Source organism: Antedon bifida, chromosome 10 (assembly GCF_963402885.1).
Source record: "Antedon bifida chromosome 10, ecAntBifi1.1, whole genome shotgun sequence".
NCBI classification, from domain to species: Eukaryota; Metazoa; Echinodermata; class Crinoidea; order Comatulida; family Antedonidae; genus Antedon; species Antedon bifida.
Window position 1 is genome coordinate 8652049 of NC_136235.1, and position 21992 is coordinate 8674040.

Sequence of the window (21992 nt, forward strand, 5' to 3'; positions counted from 1 at the left end):
AATGTGTATTATTGATGTAAGAAATGAAATTTTAAGTACTTACTGCATACTGAAATTGAGAATTGTACGTTCTGTCATTAGCCTTCACAGCCCGTCCCCAATCTTCTTCTAAAAAAAAAAGAAGTAAAAGTTATAAATTATATTCGAACAACCCTAACCAGACACTCTCATTCAGAAATAGATCCAAAATTCTTTATATTTAAAACTAACACAAAACCAGACTTTACCGAAAACAAGATGTTTTGAGTTTAATAGTCCAAAGGTAGGCTTGTTATTACAATTTTATTTGTTTTTCAGCAGGTTTATGGTTTGAGTAACACACTTTGGACACTTAAAACATTATTTTTCAAACACAACAATAGATAATATCAATATAGTTACCTAGGACTGCAGCCATTGTGAATCTGTTAGTTCTGTCCGCTATGAAGGGCAAATCTGCAAGTTTAAAAAAAGTATGTTTTCAGGTTTTTCTCCAGCTGTACAAAAAAAAATCATTTTTTCAGATTAGAAATCATAACGTTTTAATCAACATATGGACAAAATAATTGCCATATTGACAGAATGTACCATTTCTGGGCAAACTATGTTTTGTTTTTATGGTGATGAACATCTAGTGTGATTGTTAACTTTGATGTAAAAGAATATTGATTGGACGATTGTGGGTCTCGCATATGGAAAAAAACAGGCCATGGCGAAAATGCAATAGTAGCGCCAAATTTTTGCTTGACTTTAAGTTTGACATAAAAATGTTTTATATTTGCAAAATGGTACAAATAATTTGGTGAAAGATAAAAATTTTTTTATATTTTCACTCAAATTTCATATGAAAATAACCTTTCATCTTTACCTCATGACCTCACTTCATGATACTGTAAACATTCATTATATTTGTATATTATTTGATATTTATATTGCTGCTACTATTATCTTGTCATATCTTTGTTGAGTAGAATTTAATCCCATGACTTGGAAAATAATACTTGAATCCGTAAGTCAAGGTCAATGGTTATATTGTCACAATATCTATGTTCAGATGGGTCTGTTTTGTGGTTTTATCACAGGCTCAACAGTACAGTATTCTATACAACATTTTCATTATCACACCAGTTGATACATTTATAGTATAGATATGGTATATCAACACACCTGATTGTATTTGGAATAAGCCCTATTTAACAGAAAAGTGATATCTAATATGGTGATAATAAAAGCATTTGTATACCAACAAACTACTGATACTAAATATGGAAATGAATACAGAAAGAATTTCAATTATTGTAGTACTGTAGGTTGACTGTATTGTAACTTTATATGTATAGTAAACCAGGCATCTTGCTGGAATAACACATTTTTACTGTAATATATAAGACTGTTTATATCAGTATATATAATATTGAAACAAATTTTATGAATATTTAGCTGCATCCACAATTTCTACCACCCAGTAAAAGTTTATTTTTTATTCTACTGTTTTAAATATAGATCTTGGTTATCCATTCCCCCATATAAAATCTATTCTTTTAACCTAACCTTTCTCCATCTACAAAAAGAAAGCTTGTTTGTTGTCTGATATTCTAAATTTTCTTTCACCCTAATATTTCTTAACTACGCTTCTTTTCCACTCCAAAGCCTAACTAGATCTTCTTTAATTGATTAAATACAGGTACCTCTAACTTAATTCGTCAAAATTATTGTAACTTACCAAATCCAGCTAACTAAAACCACTGAAATCCATCTTATTAAACAAGAAATAGTAGTGAAGACTAGATCCCAAAAGGGTTCCAAACCAAGTAGAATTTACATGAAAACGAACGATGCAAACTTTATTAATTAAACAGCACCTTGAGTACAGTAAAGCTACATGTCTTTAACAATAAGCTTTGCGTCAAACTTATCGACCATCAATAACCGTAACGAAAAGACAAAAAACAAATCAATAATTATATAAATATTGGGATTCTGTTTCCTTAGAAACCAATACTTAAATATTATTAAAGAATAAAACTCATAATCATAAATCGATAAGGTTTTAATGCAATTTGTATTCAATATCATAATAGAGCTTGAGTTTACACAAAATAATTCAGTTTAGACAGTTTACAGTCAATTTTTTTTTTAATATGCATTTTAATGTCACATAATAGTTATTCACTTTGACCAAGAACTGGATTGAAAAAAAAATGATTTACCTGAAAAAAAATGTAAGTTAAAGCAGTAATACTTAAATTGTCTGTCAGACAATGGTTTTTGGTTAAAATTAAACGTTTGTTTTGTCTTTAACTTTATTACAACTGCAAAATGGCCGAATTAAAGTCTGATTTTATTAATCATTATTCATGTTTTTTGGGGACAATACATCTTCAACACTTTGACTGCCAAACACGGAGATCTCTGTGTTTTTACGGTCACTCACAATCACCACCGCGCGCAGCAGTTCTAAATTGGGTAAGGTCATGGACATGGAGGATGGGAACCATCACAGAGAAAATCGGGCCCATTTCTTTATGGGCTCAATCGTCTTAATCGTTGATCGTACATGGGACCCACTGACTTAGAATCCTGTGTAGCATGCAACAGTCCTGGTTGATATGATTTTATTTATTCTTATGTTCTTTTTGTTACCAAAAAAATATACCATTTAGCAGAAACAGGTCTTTGTTTTTTGACAGTTAGTTTTATCTGCACAACAAACACCATGTGCATGTACATTAGAAAATATGCACATAAAAAGGATTAATCATTTTAATGTTGATAAAACTATTAAAATATTTATAATTCTTTTATGTTTTATTACATTTTTATCACAAACTCGTGGTAAGAACACATTTAATTTATATTATGGTCTGTGGACTGATCGGCTTCCCTTTATTTTTAGAATGGGGCCAACTCCACTCCACCTCCCGATCATCGTCAATTGCTGACAGAGGTGGCCGAAAACAGCACCTGATCCGCACTGTAGTTCATTTTATAATAAATTACAAACAAAACATTTAACTCTATAAAAGTAGATTTTATTAACAAATGTTTTCGAGAGATGAATAAGAAGCGTGAAACGTTGAATGCACACGCACGTCCTCCGACTGCCTGGAAATACTGTAGGCATCCATCAAGATATTAACCCCCCAGCTGGTTACAGTACACAAATATTTGAACATTTCACGAAAAACAAAACTATCGCCGTGTTAATATACAGTAAATAGCGCCACCAACAAAGGCAATAGTCTGCTAGAAAAACAAATGTCATCAAATCTAGTTATTCTTGCTTACAAGTACTAATGCACTTGTCAATTGTATGACCCACCATACGACCCCCGGGAGAGGTGCGTCATTTGTCCGATGTGCGTCATACCTTATGTCTTATGACTACCATGACTGACGGACATTGACACACCATTATTCATTGATTTGATGTACCATCTAGGTTTTTTTATGCACCCCTGCATCAATAATTATTTGTATATGATGCACCCATGACGCACCTCTCCCGGGGTCATATAGTGGGTCATACAATTGACAAGTGCATAAGCCATTCATATGTAAAAGGCCAGTTTCTGCTAGATGGTATATTTTTGGTAGAAAAAAAGAACATTTATAAGTATAAAATAAAAGCACATAAATCAAGCCCACAGACAGCTGCTGCTACACAAGATGCAGTCAGTGCAGTGGGTCTCCTAACAATCAATAATTTGGTTCTGTAACTACACAATATTTCACATCATCCATCCACTGAGCCTCGGTATGTGTGACACAGTATGCCGAGAACTTAATATATATAAACTAGGCCTATATTATTGGAACGGTTTTACACTTGGCTATCAGGCCCAATGTTAAGACCATCGTCGGCCCCAACGACTGAGACTATCGAGACCAACGCCAAGACGATCGGGCCAAGCATATAAGATGTCTTTATGGGCCCGATCGTCCATGGACGCGATCGTCTGTTTACCTTACTCGGCACTAAAATCCTAGCTGGAACGCTGACGGCGGAGGGAGGGAAGCTGTGACTTGACTGGACTCGAGCTTAGCCTAGCCCTCTAGAAACATTTTGTTCATATCACAAACTTCAACGGTGGTCTAAGAATAAAAAACATGAACATACAATAACATTCTCTGAACTTACCCCAAAGTTACAATTAACTTTAAAACAACATGTTCCGAATATGATATACACTGCAGAAGGGCGTCGCTAATTTACCGTTCAGTTTATCGCCATGTTGTTTGACACTCATTAATTATGCACTTAGAAAGGTCAATATGGAGGTCACACCACCTCTGAAAAAAAAACTCAAACATCTAGCCTAGGCCTATACTTCTTTCAAATTTGTTTTTAGCGATTTTTGTGAACTTAGGTTTTTTTGTTATTCTGTTTCAGTTAATTTATTGCTGTTAATTATTGCAGCACATACATTGTAATTTTAGGTTTATTTACATTTCTGTACATACTGTATTTTCAACCTACATGTACATGTTCTATTCGTAATTCATCATCTGCCAAAATATTTAAAAAGTTGTATAAAAATAATTTGTTCTTAACCTATCAATATGTTTGTACCTTGTATTAGTTTTTTGTTAAGGTGGCCAAATACTGTACGAGCTTTGCTCTTTTTTTAGTCATCCTTCTATTTTTTATGCATATATTGATTTACACTATGTATCATATTGGAAAATAAAAACTGAAACTGAAGTAAAATAAATTGTCATTTATAATTTTGTATTTCTTTTAGTATTTACTGTAGTTTTGATCATTCTGCTATTTAGATAGGCCTACCTACAATTGTCATTATCAATGTCATTACTACTATTATCATTTTTTTCTAATTATGTTCAGTCTTAAATTCAATGGGGTTTAGTTAGATTTTACAGTTTATTTTCACTTTTTTATAAGAAAAATTTTTTTTTTCACTTTTTGGGAATTCTAATGGCCTATTTATAAGTCATTTTTCATACACGGTATTTCAGTTTTCATGTTTAATTTTGTTTGAGAACAACATGCCTACATATCTTAATGTTTATCTGCAATTAGCATACAATTAAGGCATATAAGGTAATGCTTCAACAAATTGATTTAATGATTTTGATTTTTATTATAGGCATTCACAAATTACAGATTTTCTATTAAGAAAAAAAAGAAGAGAATACTTTTTAGTCTTTCTTTTGTTCAACTACAATTTTTTGTTGAATAATGTGGAAATCAATTAATTCAACTCAAAGTCCAGGGGGTCAGTATTGACTGACTGGTTTTATTGATCACAGGAAATTCATTCATATTACATTGGAGCATATAGTATTATTATTATTAAAGAAAAGAAAAAAATGTTACAAAAGAAAAGAAAATTAAATATTTATAGTTGCATTTATCAAGCTTTAAAGAAATAAAAGTTCTTGGAGGGCAAAATTTTAATTATCAAAAAACATTCATCTCAATCTGCAGTATCAAGGTTTTCAACAGTAGCATCTTACTAAAATTCACCAAATCTTTGTGCATCTGTCCAGCTTTAAGGCCCGTTTACACTAGGACGATAAAGATCGACGATAAATAAACAAATATGCATTGTTCATACACAAAACAAAAGAAATCTAAAAAGTTTTTATTCTAGAACTATTTAGGAACCATCTATGCTTAATTTGATGAAAATTATATTTTCACATGTCCAATCAAATAACGTCATGATTAGTAAGAGCAATAATATCGTGACAATACAACGATTTTTTTGGTTTTATTGATCATGACGTCATTTGATTGGATTTTTAAAAATATTATTTTTATCAAAGACAGCATAAATGAGTATTCTATAATTCTAGAACGAAAACCTTTCTAAATTATTTTGTTTTGTGTAAGAAAAAGGCATGCTTATCTATTTATCGCCGATCGTTATCGTCCTAGTGTAAATGGGCCTTTATTTGGAAACTAGATTCGAACGGTATTCAAATTTGGTTGGTGCAGCTCGGTATAAGAGCGAGTTTGCATTTGTCATCAAGGTCAAAGTCTAGGCTTGAGAATTTGGCCACAGGGTATATCCACCCCATTCTACCAATTTACCAGCTTTTGATGGCACAAAAGGTACCATCTAATCAACCAATCAAATGAATACATGTTTAAAAAGTCATAATGATGAAATCAGATCTCCAAATTTAGTTTAAACACAGACCAAATAAACTAATTTCATTTTTGGAATTTTATGTTTTTTTCTTTGTAGTTTTATTGTTTTAAATTTCTTGACTCTTTCCTCAAAAATTGGTGCTTCCTCTTACCATACCTCACAGGGTCAATTTAGATGAATCTAAAAGGTGTATAATCAAAGAGGTAGAATTGTCTAAAATAGCAAAACCCCTGATTGTCAGAATATACTGTTTATGATATATAACTATGGTTAAATAAAAAACAATAAATAAAAAGAAAATGACAATTTTATGTAAATATCAAGTCAGAAATATGGTACAACTCCTGATAAGGAACATCTTCGGGACCCAACAATTTCCACTGAATTTGGGGTTTGCAACATATATTTCCCTTGTTCATTTCATAGGAAATTATCCCCTTAATAGAAGTGTCCCAAAAGTTTTCAACAATCTTGAAACAAAATTTTAGTGCTAATTATTCAATATACACATACATTTATTCATATGTTAACTCCACCGTAATATTAAGTTGAAATTTATATACAAACGCTTATCTTACATCAACTTCTATTAAGAAATAAAATACAAATAACTTGGAAGGCGGCAGAGAATGGGAAATTGTTAGCACATACATATTTGCTTATTAAAAGCATATATCTTATCTAAAAACTATTAAAACAATAAACAATTGTACATGTAAATACTACTTCTTTCATAAATTTGTGATTGTAAATATAATTTAAATACATTAAACCATTTCAATGGTGCAGGTTCTTCCTAAACTAGTTGGTGTATGGATTAATGAATAGACGGATATGCATCAGTTTGAGATCAAAGGTTCCAGGCTCTTGATGACAGAGCGTGAACCGCCCACAATGTTACAAAATAAAAAAGGCTTCTTAGCGGGGCATGCTCCGTGATTACCGACGAAAATGTATTGTGATTGTAAAGAAAGTAGAACGGCGAATATAATGATATTATGTGCACTAAATCATCTTGCGACATTCAGTGGTTTCATCTCGATTGCGTTGGAGTACAAGAACCAGACTAGATATATAGACACTGTAGTACTACTAGTAGTTAAAAAATCTGAAATGGTAAATTGCGTCTACTTTTAAAACGAGCACTAGAGTAGAAGAATTAGTGACGCAACTATACATAGCCAGCCAATCCCAGGCCATAGGTAACGACATACATGTCAATAGAACAATCAGACTGCGCATATGATTTCTACATGGGTTTTTGTTGTTGATCCTGATAAAAAAAATGTAACCGTTGATTCGCAGCATTCTATAGCAGGTCGCGGTTAGAGACATGAAGTTTTGTTTGATTGGCAGCAGAGCTTTAGTATAGTCAAGCGTGTTGGAAAATTGTTTGATGTAACCGTCGATACGTATCCATCTATTCATTAATCCATGGTTGGTGTCATAATAATTTCAATCTCCTCTAAGATGTATCTGATATAGAATATTGTATTATTTGTAGGAATTAAGAGAGAACCTGCTAAAAGGTCTATAAAAAAAAAGTAATAATATATTATAATTTACTTAACAAAACATTTTAGCCCTTAGAGGTCCTAACATAAAAAACAACACACTTTGTGAATTGCATTGCATTTACACTGAAGGTCTCTAAACTGTTATTATATTATTTGATACGATTCATGATTAAAGAATTTAAATCACACAATGCTCTGTTCCTCAATTCTTATTGGCCGAGGACTTTTACTTTACAACCCACCCATGCGATACAAAATTAACTGTACTTACTATTACAAAAATTATTAATTGCACAAACAACTATCAACATAATCAAAAAACCATATATACAACTTATTATGTAGACAACTGTAAAAATCAGTCAACTAATGTAATATATACAAAAAGTGATCCAACAAAACATCTGTAATTGCTGGCATTACATAGTTGAACATCAAAATCATAAATTATTATAAATAAAGTTTGTTTGTTTTATTTGTTTACCACATACATTGTATACAAATAATAATGAATAGTGAAATATACTATAAAGATAAAACAATGTGTGGTGGGTCACCAAAATATGATTGAAACCAATTTTTAAGTCATGGCCACCATTTAAAAAATAGACCAATATATAATTATATATTTTAAATGACAACAAAATAACATAGGGGTACATATAGAATACACTTGAGAGATATGATTTTTAATGAAATTCACACAGTAAATCATTATATTTGAATGCTTTTCCTTGAAAAGGATTTCCTTAGATAAAGAGGATTTCCCCAACAACAGTCATTGACAAGAAAGATGTGAATAAAATAATTGTTGGGAGCCATAATGTTCAATTAAAGTTTACACACCACACAAGTAGAACATTTAGTAACTTGAGTAACAAAATTAGCACGTTCAGACTTGGTTATTTATCAGGGTAAGTTTGTTCCTACTTATCAAAGTTAGCGATAAACCGTGGCCCTAAAAACATAAAAAATAAATCACATTTAAACAATAAGGTATACAATTCTAATAAATATTGTCCAACAAAAATGTATAATCGTATCACTAACATTGATAAGGGTGTAAATGGCATGGGAAATTCATCAATTTTAAAGATTTTTCTTCATTTAATTTCTATTAATATATGTATTCCTTCTGTAGATAAAGTACATGAAGAAACCTCACTAAATATCTATATAAATATACAGTGAGCAGAATGGATGAACTGATAAGAGTTCAACACACTTTCTTGATTAATACATTTTGAATAATCTATAAAAATTATATGAGGGAAAATACAAGTTATTATTTATTTCAGGTAAATATTTGTGTATTGTATACATACAATACTGTATTTAAGTATATAGTGTATATAAATTGTATATATACTATATGAAAAAGTAACTGGAAAACATGTAACTGTACAATAGTGGTATTATCATTATTTATATACCTATCAAAGCAGAGAAATAACAAAATAAGTCAATCATATTATTAGCGACATGTTTTTCCTTCATAAACTGCTTGAACTATTATCATTTAAAGTGAAAAAAATACTAACTTTTAAGATAGAAAGTATCACAGTATTGTTTATTTCCAAATATTTTTTTTACCTTGGCCAAATTATCTAAAAACATTTCTAAATGCACATAAACAATTTTTTGTGTTTTTTTTTTTAAATCATTGTTGTGTTATCATAAAATATGGTTTCGTCCTAATGTAAATACCATTAAAATATTCACAATGTTTATTACAATATGCATTCAATTTTTGGTGTTTTTATTTTTAACTTAATTCATATCATTCATTCCACAATGGTATATGTTCATGTGCATTTAGAGCTCCCAAAGGTTTGAATACCTAACATCAGCAACTAAAGTAACACAACATCTGACTACACATCAATCAAACAATGCAACTCCTGGCCAAATAAAGCATAAATCTTTAATATACAACATTTTAAATTTAAATTAAAAACTTTCATGGGAGATTCTATAACTGTGAATAAAAATGAATTGATGTTTTAATTACGTAAACCTTATTTTTATTGTGTATAATTTACACATTTTTCCAAATTGTAGATAACTATAGCAATCTCTAATTTAAGTATTTGATCAATTCTATTTAATAGTTCATAAAATCTTTTAGGGCTACCATTTTTTTTACTTACCCTTTCTCTTGTTGTATATGTTTGTATATATAACTTTTCACAAATAAAAGAAAGTTTATAAATTTGTGAATATCTCAACTTCTAGTAAGCCTGTGTACAAATGAAAAAAAAAGAATAAATCATAGGGATTTAAAGGTAAAGTTCTCCAAATATCTTGCGGCATCGTTGTATGGATATCGCCGGGGCTTTGTCATGTGTCTGCATATCTTCCGTAAGCTCTTCAGCTAAACGATTACAGGCTATTTGGTACTCTACGTCAAATGCATCTAATTGAACAAAAATAAGTTATTATTAGTTAACATATTTGAAAAATATGTATTTATTATTCTTTATTACAGAATTTATTACCAATTTAAATGTAATTAACATGAAAAAAAAAACAATATCGCATAAAAAATGTATGTATAAAAATCCACACAGCATTAAAAATCTAAAAATCTTATAAAAAGTTAAAACATCAAGAAAAAAGCAAGAGCAGTCGTAAGTCAGCAGGGAAGATAATTATGAATTTAATAATTTGATGTAGAATGGTATTGGACTATTAGCAAATCTAGTTGTTTTACTATAAACTAGTTGGGTCATTTTATTTTTTTCCTTAAATTCCTACAATGACAGCCAAGTCTGGTCGGTGGAATAAGATCAGCAGTCGAAGTTGAATTTTGGAAAGACCCTACACATCCAATGTTATTTTTTCTCTTTCATATATAGATTCACAAAGTGTACAATATCTTGGACCTTTATGCTGTATAATATACTTCTGGTACAGAGAATACAATATACAGTATCCATTGGAGCCAATAAATAACCATACAGCGTTTATCCTCGAGACCGGAAAAAACGGCCGTTTACGGGAGGTTCTGCCGATAGAGGGCGAAAATCATGTATTATGGCTATGCACAATATTTGTCGGAGTTCTTAACGCAACAGGCCTTTAAATTCTCCAGCTAATTGTATTTTATTGTTTAAGATCAGGTGGTTTAGTATTATTTATGATTTTCAGACAAATTTTAAAAGCTTTTTTGAATGAAAATGGTTGGTAAAAATATAGACGGTACACAGTATACGCTCAAGTAACTTTTTTCTACAAAAATGAGATCATATGGGATCCAGATATAGACAAAAAAGAGATTTAAAGCGAGAACCTAATAACATAAACATAATAATGATGTTGCGATCGCAGGGTAAATCAGAAAGTGATGATCAGCTGAACACCGATAACTCAATTCAAACATGTTTAATGAACATGATAACATTATTGGCCACATCCCTCTGGGATTATCGCCCTATGTTAGCAGGTTTTTAAAGAGTAGGGTAAATACAGGTACTATGACAGTAACATCAACAAGTGAACAGCATCTGGATATGGCCTGGAAATACCATGTAAAGTATCAAAATTATATTTTTGTTGTCAAAAGTCAATACAAATTTTCGGGTGGCCGCTTACGAGAGGTAATTTACCATACAAAAAGCTTACGGGAGATGGTTGAATACGGGAGGTACCAAATGCACTAATTAGATTGAAAGTGCGGCCGTTAAGGGAGAACTGCTAAGGGAAGTGGCCGCTCAACTTTTTAACATTTTATTCCTTGTATTTTAAATGTGTGTACTGTATCTTATTCTTCTCCTTATTCTTTTTTTTAAATAAAAATGTTATGTAAATATTTATATATGTGTTTTTAATTTGTTTTGAAGTGCTTGATACAAAACATTCTTTTTGAACAGTGCATTATATTACACTTACAATAATGTTTGACCTAATGATACTTTTGCAACATCCATAAAATGCTATTATTTCTCCTTCATAGATAGATACACAAAACAATACTGAATATAATAAGGCCTTGTGTAAAGTTATAAACTATAATCTTTTGACTTCTGAAAATTTAGCTATTTCCAATGTAATCTCCTTATTACTAAAAGATTAGAGAAAACATCGGCAGAATCAAAATCTGAACAATGAAGCATATATTGTAACTGAAGTTACCATACCATGATCAATATTTTCTCTTTTGAGTGCCACAAAAGCAAGAAACAACACCTCGCGATAGATACTTCTTCTTTTCTCTTTTGATATTTGTTGTTTCTTGAACTCCTCAAGCATCATTTCAATCGGTCTCTGAACATCATTCAGTTTGATGCATTTTACTACTTCAAGCATAAATCTGAAATACAACAAAACAATAAATTAATATATTATTTAGCCAACTGCTATTAAGAGCCATGCTCCTATGACACAATATCATGTTGTTAGTAACATCATACCTATAACAACACTATAAATGCTAAAACCACCATCATTGCACTATCAGCAATACCACCACTGTGCTACCAAAACCACCAGCACCACTGCTTTATTAACCAACATCACTCCAATCAACACAGCCACTGTAGAAAATACCACCATTACTATCAACACCATCACTGCTACCAATACAACCAACACTGCTACAAATACCACCACCAACACTGCTACAAATACCACCATCAACACTGCTACAAATACCACCATCAACACTGCTACAAATACCACCATCACTGCTACAAATACCACCAACACTGCTACAAATAACACCAACACTGCTACAAATACCACCAACACTGCTACAAATACCACCAACACTGCTACAAATACCACCAACACTGCTACAAATACCACCAACACTGCTACAAATACCATCATCACTGCTACAAATACCATCATCACTGCTACAAATACCATCATCACTGCTACAAATACCATCATCACTGCTACAAATACCACCATCAACACTGCTACAAATACCACCATCAACACTGCTACAAATACCACCATCAACACTGCTACAAATACCACCATCAACACTGCTACAAATACCACCATCAACACTGCTACAAATACCACCATCAACACTGCTACAAATACCACCATCACTGCTACAAATACCACCAACACTGCTACAAATACCATCATCACTGCTACAAATACCATCATCACTGCTACAAATACCATCATCACTGCTACAAATACCACCATCAACACTGCTACAAATACCACCATCAACACTGCTACAAATACCACCATCAACACTGCTACAAATACCACCATCACTGCTACAAATACCATCATCACTGCTACAAATACCACCATCACTGCTACAAATACCATCATCACTGCTACAAATACCACCATCAACACTGCTACAAATACCACCATCAACACTGCTACAAATACCACCATCAACACTGCTACAAATACCACCATCAACACTGCTACAAATACCACCATCAACACTGCTACAAATACCACCATCAACACTGCTACAAATACCACAATCAACACTGCTACAAATACCACCATCAACACTGCTACAAATACCACCATCACTGCTACAAATACCATCATCACTGCTACAAATAACACCAACACTGCTACAAATAACACCAACACTGCTAAAAATACCATCATCACTGCTAAAAATACCATCATCACTGCTACAAATTCCACTATAGAAATACCATAAACACTGCCACTGCTACTAAACATCATACACATCTGCTACTACTACATGACCACCGCTACACATATCATCATCATCATCATCACAACCATCACCACTAATATTATTCTTACCCTTTTGAGAATGACTGTCTTTCTGTAATTAGTGCCTTCATTAGAGATGAATCTCTATTGTTCCATAGTATGTACATTGGCACTCCAATCTCATTGTACAGTTCCACATTATCCCAAAGTAGGTTTAACTTTATATGACGACTATCATTATGAAGGTACTGATTACAAGCCTTAAAAAATCAACGAGTATAATGTATGAATACACACTATCTACTAAAATACATTTGTATGGTTTTGTAGTAAGTACATGGCTAACTACTTACTTCTACTGTCTCTCTGCCTTCACTATAAGCAGCTAAAATTAAGCCAGGAAGGTTAGTTGGAATTTCAAGCCGACGGAAATACCAAATCTAGGGGAGAAAAAGACAGGCAGTTGCATTATCAATTACAAGAATTATTTCACCCTTCCTAAAGCTCTGTCTACATTATCAAAATTGTGATACACCCAAATATGGTAGTGATATTACGTCATTGTGTAAATAGTATATGGGCACATCACATTTTTTGTCACATAATGTTTGATAGTGTTAGACAGAGCTTAACACATATTAGTAGTACCAATGTTTAAATCATGAAACTAAGAATTGAACCAATAAGCCCTTTGGGATAAAGTCACCAGCATTACCATCACGCTGCACTGTGTTGTAACGGTTGTCCACCTGTGAGGTCTATTCTATATATGGTATTGTGAGATGATTTAGAACACTCAGCACTCGAACATTTTCCATATATGGCACATGGTTATATTCAATCAAATTTTCCTGTGTGGTAAATCATTTCATTCTTAAAACTCTTATTTTATACTTACCAGATTCCAGAAGATGATTGGATGCATTTCAACAAACTGTGGAGACCTCAAACAAGACTCTCCTTCATGTTCTATGGCATTCTCAATCTCTTTTCTTAAGACTAGAGGGCTAAGGTATGGAACACTAATAGGTTCAATCTTCTTCTTATTAACCGGTGGTGGAATGTACTCCTTAGATCCGTAATGACTTGAAGTTAGGCTGGATGCTTGGAAATATTCGTCTTGCACTGTAAGGCTTTTCGTTCGAGCTGGTAATGTACTGAAAAAATCATAAATACTGCATTAAGCAAAAGGTGAAATAAAACAGTATTTCTTTTTTTGCTAGACTTATTTTATCTTCTCTATACAGTCATATACAAGAATATAATTGCAACATTATATAAATAAAAAAAAAAAATGAGAATACAACGTATACAAACCTGCTCTTATTAATAAGCTTCTTGCTGATATCAAAAGGTTTCAGGCTACTTGAACTCTGACCCATATCTGCAAGGTCTGTATGTTTACATTCGCTTGTTGATCGTTGCCTTAAATTCAACGGCTTAACCTCACTTGGGAGGGTGCTATCACTACGAGAAGTGTCCAAATTGTCATCTAAACTGATAAGTTTGTCATTATCCGAATCATCCTTGTTCGGTTCCTCATCAAATTTCTCCAGAAGCATATCATCAATGCTAGGAACCGACTGTGTTTTTTTGTTCTGCGTTTCTAAAGGTTTTATGTTATCATGTAAACTATGCATGCTATCAATGGAATTTTCCCGTTTTAAATCCCTCCCACGCAAGTCCTCAATGTTTATAAACAAAAATGGAACAATATTTGAAGATGAGCAGAAAAAACATCTGAAAAAAAGATGGGATAACAATATTACAATGAGCATAACCTCTACTTGCTTTAAAATACTGATTCCTGCTCAGATAATACTGATTCACATTAAATTCTTGCTTGGACTAGAGGAGTATGTATTAAAGGAACCAATGAATTTTAAAGTCAAGAGGGTCTTTTTTCAATAAAAGGAAAACAATTTTTTTAACATCACTTCCGTTGGAACCTTCAATGATTAGAGGATAGGAAGCCTATGGTTTACACAAATATTCTAGAATCCCTGCAATTTAGACATACATTCTTGAGTTTACACTGACGATATGTTTGCTCATTACATGAATGGTGATTCACTGTGCACCATGCCAAGAGGGGTAAACACCTACTTGTTTCGAAAAATGTTCTTTAAAGTGCACTAGATGTTTTGTGTACACTATATATTATACAGTATGCTAAAATCTTACTTAGTGCCTAGATTAGATTCATCTGCAGACCAACCCGCCATGATGACCTCATCATACAACATTGCATTACATTGATGACACCGATTACAACTTGTTATCCGTATGTCCATTGCAAAATTACGACGAGAACCAAAGTCATCCATATCATGTGACAGATTCAGAGACTGCATGCTCCCTGTGGATAAACCATATCTTATACCGTTAACTCTTTTGAAAAAATGGACTTTTTATCACACAAAATTAAAACATTATTTTAGATTTTAGTTTTACTATTCTAAGAAACAAATTTTCTCTAACAAAGTATCACTTCCATAGAAAACAAAAAATATTAATGTTAAATTCACTTATAAAATGACCACTTAAACTCCATTGGCTGGCAGCCAATTTGACTATTTTTGCTTTAAATTACATTTTTTAGGTAAATACATTTTCTTTTGGACCCAATTTTGTTCAAAGTAGACAGCACTTAGGTGACATTAAAATGGCATATTCAACAACAAAAATGTTTAAGAATTATTTTTTGAGAGGGACAATACATCTTTAATATACAGTATCTAATAAATTATGCAAAAGAATAAATGAATAAATGTATTAATATTTTTAATTAAGAAAATTTGTAAGAAATGTTTTTAACATTTTTTTATCAAGTTAGTAAAATCTTAATTGAGGAATATCCTGTATAGTAAAACATAATTGCTTTCACCTGGCTATGAAACTTGAACAAAATAATTGGTGGGAGGGAATAAAATAATGGAGGACTGGTATCTAACTCCATGCTAAAATCTACTATCAAGTAAGAGAGCGATTATATTCATCGGATTATAGCAAATAAAATTTGGGATCATAGCAAACACAAATGAAATAATAAAGATTGAATGAAACAATTTTACAATTAATTTATCTACTTTCTCTTTATACTAGGTAACCACTTCAGTACAGGACAAAAACTGGTCCCCCAGGGGGCCTAGAATAGAATATTGAATTTATAGACTATAGTAATTGCAACATATTTAGTTTAAGATTTTTAAAAATTGAATCAAAAAAATAATATATATTTATCAACAATCTAATAATGAAACATTACATTTTATACTTAACCATGACAAGTATAGTTATAAAGGTGGATAAGTTTCAATTATGCATTCTCATACATATACAATTACTCATGACAACATGGCAAACATAAACAAGCAATATTAAAGCATCCATTGTCTATCAAAATGCAATTCATCCATTGATTTTATTTTATTGTATTAAATTCAGTGTGAAGATATCTACTGTATGTAATTACCATGGCTCTAGTACTAACTAGTAAATGTCCAATACAAATCACTACCGCCTATAGTTAACTTATCTTCGATTGTTGTTGTACCAAGTTAAAAACAAGGTTCAGCTAAGCACAAAGTATCCATCTATAAAATGTGGCCCAGGAAAGCAACGCCTAAATAATACTAATAACTAATCCAGTGCTATTGGGAAAAAAACCTGCTGAAATGTCCGCTTCCTTAAATTGTAAAGCATTTGAGATGAAGAGTTAAGAGAATCAACTTTTCAAGTATAAACATATATTAAGTTATTTCTTAGTGGTTAAAAAGTATAAAAACTATAAACAAAACTGACAAATTATCACATAATGTGTATGAAAATGAACATGTCATTTATATGTACAGTATCATATATGCCCATATTAGTACAGGAATGATTATGAAAACAACCAAATAAAATAGTTAATCAACAATGAACTAGTAAAGTAGTGGAAATTGCTTTCAATGATTTTTTAAAAGCTATGGCAAGAAAATTGAAACTTTTAAATATAAAATATTTTATAATACTGCAGTAATATTTATTTGCTTTTAATAACTGAAATTTTATTTTTCTAGAAATTGTAAAAAAAAAAATATTTAAATACTATAATACAGTAAACAAAAACTAGTTATCTCAAAAGCGTTTGGACTGGATAGTCTGGTTTACAGAAGACATTATAGAAGAGAAAGGAATCTGGGACTCTTTTTGTACATTAAGAATATTCTGGTTTTCTCATATTTAAAAAGGCCTGCTTTTTGAGGGAGTCTATGAGTTGTTGTATTGTTCTCTTACATGGCTAAAAGAAAATAGCCTTGAGTTGGGGTAAGAATCAGCAGCTTAAGCTGATAAATACAAATGAAATTTGACAAACCTGTTAACGGTGTTCCAATATCATCAGCAATCCCATCAAATTGAAATTCATTCCAAGACTGGGGCCGGTTTAAATGTGTATCAGAATGCGAATGGCCATTTGAGTCCAGAGATCCTTGCTGGTCGATAGATGGAATAGAAAACTGACGACCATATTCTACAAATTTAGTACCATAACGCGTAGCAGCGGCACGTGCAGCTTTGGCAGCCTTCTTAGCAGATCCATGTAATGTTTCAAATTGTTCAGAGGCATTACTTAGGGTCTTTGTCAAATTCATTTTCGATACTCTAGGACTAAAATTACTAACTCGTGAGAAGAAACTATTAGTTCGACGAGGTGTTTTCTTAGCTAATGCTAAGTTTTCTTTTGAACCAGAATATGAGTCCGTACTTTGAGAATCTGCGTCTTGTTCTTCATTCAAAGACATTAAAGATGAACTTCCTTGAAATATACTTTTGTGTTGGGTTCTGCTCTCCACACTTTCAATGTGTCCATTAGGAACAAAAACTTCATTTTTACCTACTTTCACAGTTTCAACATCAGAGTCCAATATTTTTTCTGTTGATTCGGACTCATTATTTTCATCTAAAAGATTTACTTCAAATGTTGTTGTATTTGAAATATCGTCTAATACAGATAAATCAACTAATAAATCTGCATTATCTGTAGCAGTAGAACTAATAGTCCTTTCAGAATTGACATCAATTAATTGATTATCATATTCTATTGATGTATCAATTAGATTAGTTGTAGGTATCTCATCATCCATTATAGAAATAAAGGCCCCTTCATTGTTACTACTTTCTACAGATTCTAAATCTTTCTTTTTAGTGTCTAAATTTTGATTTAGTTCTTCAATTCCATGTATCAAGTTTTCCATTTCAATTTGTTGTTCAGGCGTTCCTTTAGTGTCAAACTGAAGTCCATTCCAGTGTTCTGGTTTCTTCCCGTCGGACTGACAACGTGGAATAGGGAAGGCACCCTCCGAGGCTTCTCCATTTTCTTCTTCATTTAATGAGTTTCCTAAAAGTGGTGAGAGCCTTAATTTTGGATTTGAATTCGCAAAGCCTTCAAGAATTTTTGCATCACTACCAAACAGGTTGCTCCTGATGAGATTAGATTCACCGTCCAAGCTATGCTGACTGGTAAGATAGGACGTGATGGTTGCATTACTATCACCACTTGTGCTACGACTTCTATAATTGCACTGAGTTGGACTTAGATGGCTTGAATCGCCCGTACTTAAATTGCGTTTGCGACTAGAACTGCATTTGACTGCTTCTTGACTTTCAAATACACTATCATCTAAGGTAGTGTCTACAGAATCATGACCAGTAATTAAGAGCCCTGCTGAACTGCCTGTGAGAACGGAATGAAAAATCAACAGAAAACAATAAGAGGATGGTAAAAATTAAATTAAAAGAAAATTAAGTAGGGTAATTAAAAATTTAAAAAAAAATTAAATGCCTGTAGCATTTAAGTGATAAAAGGATGCCTTATGTTCACTTAGTAACCTTATACAATAATAATAATAAAACAAACCATATTTCATTTGTATTAGGCACTCATAGCAACAATATGCAACTGATTGGTCACATTGGAACCTGACATGTGTATGCACTCATTCACTACAGCCATGAATGATAAACATTCCCAAATATTGTGTAGTTAAATTTTGGTGGAGTTTGTAATGTTTGAAAATTCATTTTTTTAAATAAAATATGGTATTCATAATAATAATTATTTTTATAAGGTTACACATTTAGAACACAAGTTATAAATAGCATGCATGGGAAAATAATAATTGAGGTTGTGAAAAATCAAAGGAATGAAAATAATAAGATAAAAAGTAAAAGTTGAAAGATACAAAGTAATAAAGAGACTAAAATAGAAGCATAAATAAAGAAGAATAAAATACAAGCATAAGCACTAGCACAATTAAAGCATGTACAGCAAAAGCTATAAAAAAAATATTCTAATAGTGCTGTAGTCATTCTGCCTCTAAGATGACAGAAAAGGATTACGCTTTTGTGTAAGTGTAGTAACCATTATAAAATATGGTGCAAACTACAAAGCAACAGCGTGATAACCAAGTCGAATAGTGACTAATGACAGTTTTACACACAGCAATGATTGCCAGAGTGGCAGAGTGATGTCATAATTCTTGTGTTTGTCTGTACAAAGCGTTCTCTTATTAAATGTTGTATTTACAATTTAATTTTAATAGAAATTATTACATAATAAAGAATATTCCTTCTAGATTGTCTTGACTTAGGCAATTGAATTATTTTAAAAGGGCAGAAAAACAACAAAAAACATAACGGATTTCCAAATCTAAGTTTAAGAAATATTGGTAATTTTTCTATAGTACTACAGTGTATAAACACAAAGAAACACAAAATCTAATAACAAGGGTCTGCTTTTATAATGAGTACATCAGAATAAAACAGTTATCGGTCAAAATACCAGCGTCGTCTTCAAGGAAAAGTTTAATGGACAGAAAGACGTTAATATACATTATGAAATGAAGAAATACATTTTTAGTATAATATAACATGAAATGGAATTGAGAATGAAGTTTGGCTGGAAAAAACTATCCAACTTACTTGTACTACTACCAGTTAAGGTAGCCACACTGCTCATACTAGTATGGCTGGGCTTGACATTACGAACTATTGAATGTCCAACACCAGGGATATCACCCAGTATGCCTTCCACCTTAGATTGCTTAACACTTTTCACAGAATGTTTATCTAACAGGGAGTGAAAGCGTGTTAAATCAAAAAGCCTCTAAATGCACATGCAAACTTAACATTGCGTAGAGTAAAGCACTTTAGAGAAGAGAAGTAAATTTAAGAAAATGCAATTGGATTTTGTATATTGAAATTATATAGCGCTTTGTCATTATGTAGATATAGTTTATAATACAATTTAAGTATAACACAATTAACTATATTAAAAGAGTATTATTCATGTTAATATAATGTATTTTTTATTTTATAAAATAGTTTATTAGGAAAGTAGTGGATTCTTTTATTAGTTTATTATTGTATAAAGTATCAAAATATTAATTAATAGTCAGCATAACTATAATTTAATCTAAAAATTAAATGTGTCAAAAGTCTTTTTGAAATACTTAAAACAGTGTCATGCATACAGTATATTAGGTGGTGCAATTTGCATAATTTTTCAAACAGGTGGCTAAAAAACTACAAAATTCATTTATTATTGTGAGTATTTAATACATTATGTTATATAATGTGAGGTATAGTTTGTTTATCATATAAATCAAAAGGTGTACATATTTTACAAAATACATATTTACAATTGAACTACAAAGCAACCGATCCTAGATGGAATCTTTTGTCTACATTATCACTTAAAGACATTGCTAGGCAACCAGTAATGATTCCCTAGGCAACCGAAAATCATTTGTTTATTAAATTTATCTACAGTATAACTGATTGATGGTTGAACACTTTTTAGACAATATAAATGAAAATACATTGTAATTGTATAGTTTGCATGATAATGTAAACAAAGAATTCTAAGACTGCACACATACACCACAAAATCACCATAAATAAACAAGACTTTGAAACAAACATCTATATATACATAGCACTCACTGAGCGTTATTGTAGCGTCGTCTTCGTTAGAACTCTTGTCCATTAAGCATTGAGGACTTCGGGATGGACTAGCTGGTGAACTCATCTGCAATGGGGCCATGGTTGCATCAGGAGAGCCAAGCAGATCGGTACTACCCAGGCTTTCGATCATTGATGCGTATCCCATATCTGAATTTCCTAAAGAGGAAACAACACACACACACTTCAAGCTTCCATCTGACAATGTTTGGTTTTACATACCATATTTGGAATGTGAATTATGATCGTTATGAAAGCAGGTGCAAGCCCCAAGAAATGTAAATAATAGTTTGCCGACAGCATGCTATTATGGTAAATGTCATATAGTACAATGCAGTGCAAAGAAATAAGGGCTGATTAAATTGTCCTTTAAAATTATCCTTACCTGTACCACATTTTTCCTCTCGTGTTAATTTTCCATCAATATCAATTAGTTGAATTTCTGGTTTAGATTCCCCAACAGCAATATCAACATCGACGCTACTGCCACTACGCGTGTCTGTTTCGCTTACCGTATCCCAGTTAGGCCTTTTGAGACCTTGTCGAAATCGTCCTACTGCCATTATAACATTACGTAGCTTTATCCATTGTTGGTAAGCAGTGAATGATGACGCTGGCCATGGACTTTCTAAAACCGCCTGCAAAAAGTACAAATAACCATTAGTCATGCATAACATTATTTGTCCAATATCCTATA

The 21992-nt window shown here is 31.9% G+C and overlaps 2 protein-coding genes across 10 annotated transcripts in view; both read right to left on the reverse strand.

Annotated features, from left to right (window-relative positions):
• The window catches only part of LOC144853794 (putative phospholipid-transporting ATPase IM), a 33124-nt gene extending 28904 nt beyond the window's left edge, over positions 1 to 4220 (reverse strand). For 2 of the 3 annotated variants that reach the window (XM_078711630.1, XM_078711627.1), the window contains exons 1-3: positions 4121 to 4220; positions 382 to 435; positions 44 to 108 (exon numbers count right to left, since the gene is read on the reverse strand). In XM_078711630.1, the coding sequence (XP_078567756.1) occupies positions 44 to 108; positions 382 to 397 (81 nt within the window). In that variant the 5' untranslated portion in view covers positions 398 to 435; positions 4121 to 4220. Of the gene's footprint in view, positions 1 to 43; positions 109 to 381; positions 436 to 1841; positions 2003 to 4120 lie in introns of those variants that run through there. The other variant, XM_078711628.1, reaches the window with a different exon arrangement.
• Positions 4221 to 7836: 3616 nt separating this feature from the next.
• LOC144853783 (C-myc promoter-binding protein-like) overlaps positions 7837 to 21992 on the reverse strand; it is a 52456-nt gene continuing 38300 nt past the window's right edge. For 2 of the 7 annotated variants that reach the window (XM_078711610.1, XM_078711609.1), the window contains exons 18-28: positions 21681 to 21933; positions 21278 to 21454; positions 20255 to 20401; positions 17649 to 19007; positions 15473 to 15647; positions 14606 to 15028; positions 14187 to 14445; positions 13642 to 13728; positions 13379 to 13548; positions 11758 to 11930; positions 7837 to 10034 (exon numbers count right to left, since the gene is read on the reverse strand). In XM_078711610.1, the coding sequence (XP_078567736.1) occupies positions 9898 to 10034; positions 11758 to 11930; positions 13379 to 13548; positions 13642 to 13728; positions 14187 to 14445; positions 14606 to 15028; positions 15473 to 15647; positions 17649 to 19007; positions 20255 to 20401; positions 21278 to 21454; positions 21681 to 21933 (3360 nt within the window). In that variant the 3' untranslated portion in view covers positions 7837 to 9897. The remainder of the gene's footprint in view (positions 10035 to 11757; positions 11931 to 13378; positions 13549 to 13641; positions 13729 to 14186; positions 14446 to 14605; positions 15029 to 15472; positions 15648 to 17648; positions 19008 to 20254; positions 20402 to 21277; positions 21455 to 21680; positions 21934 to 21992) is intronic. The other 5 variants (XM_078711612.1, XM_078711611.1, XM_078711614.1 and 2 more) reach the window with 5 other exon arrangements.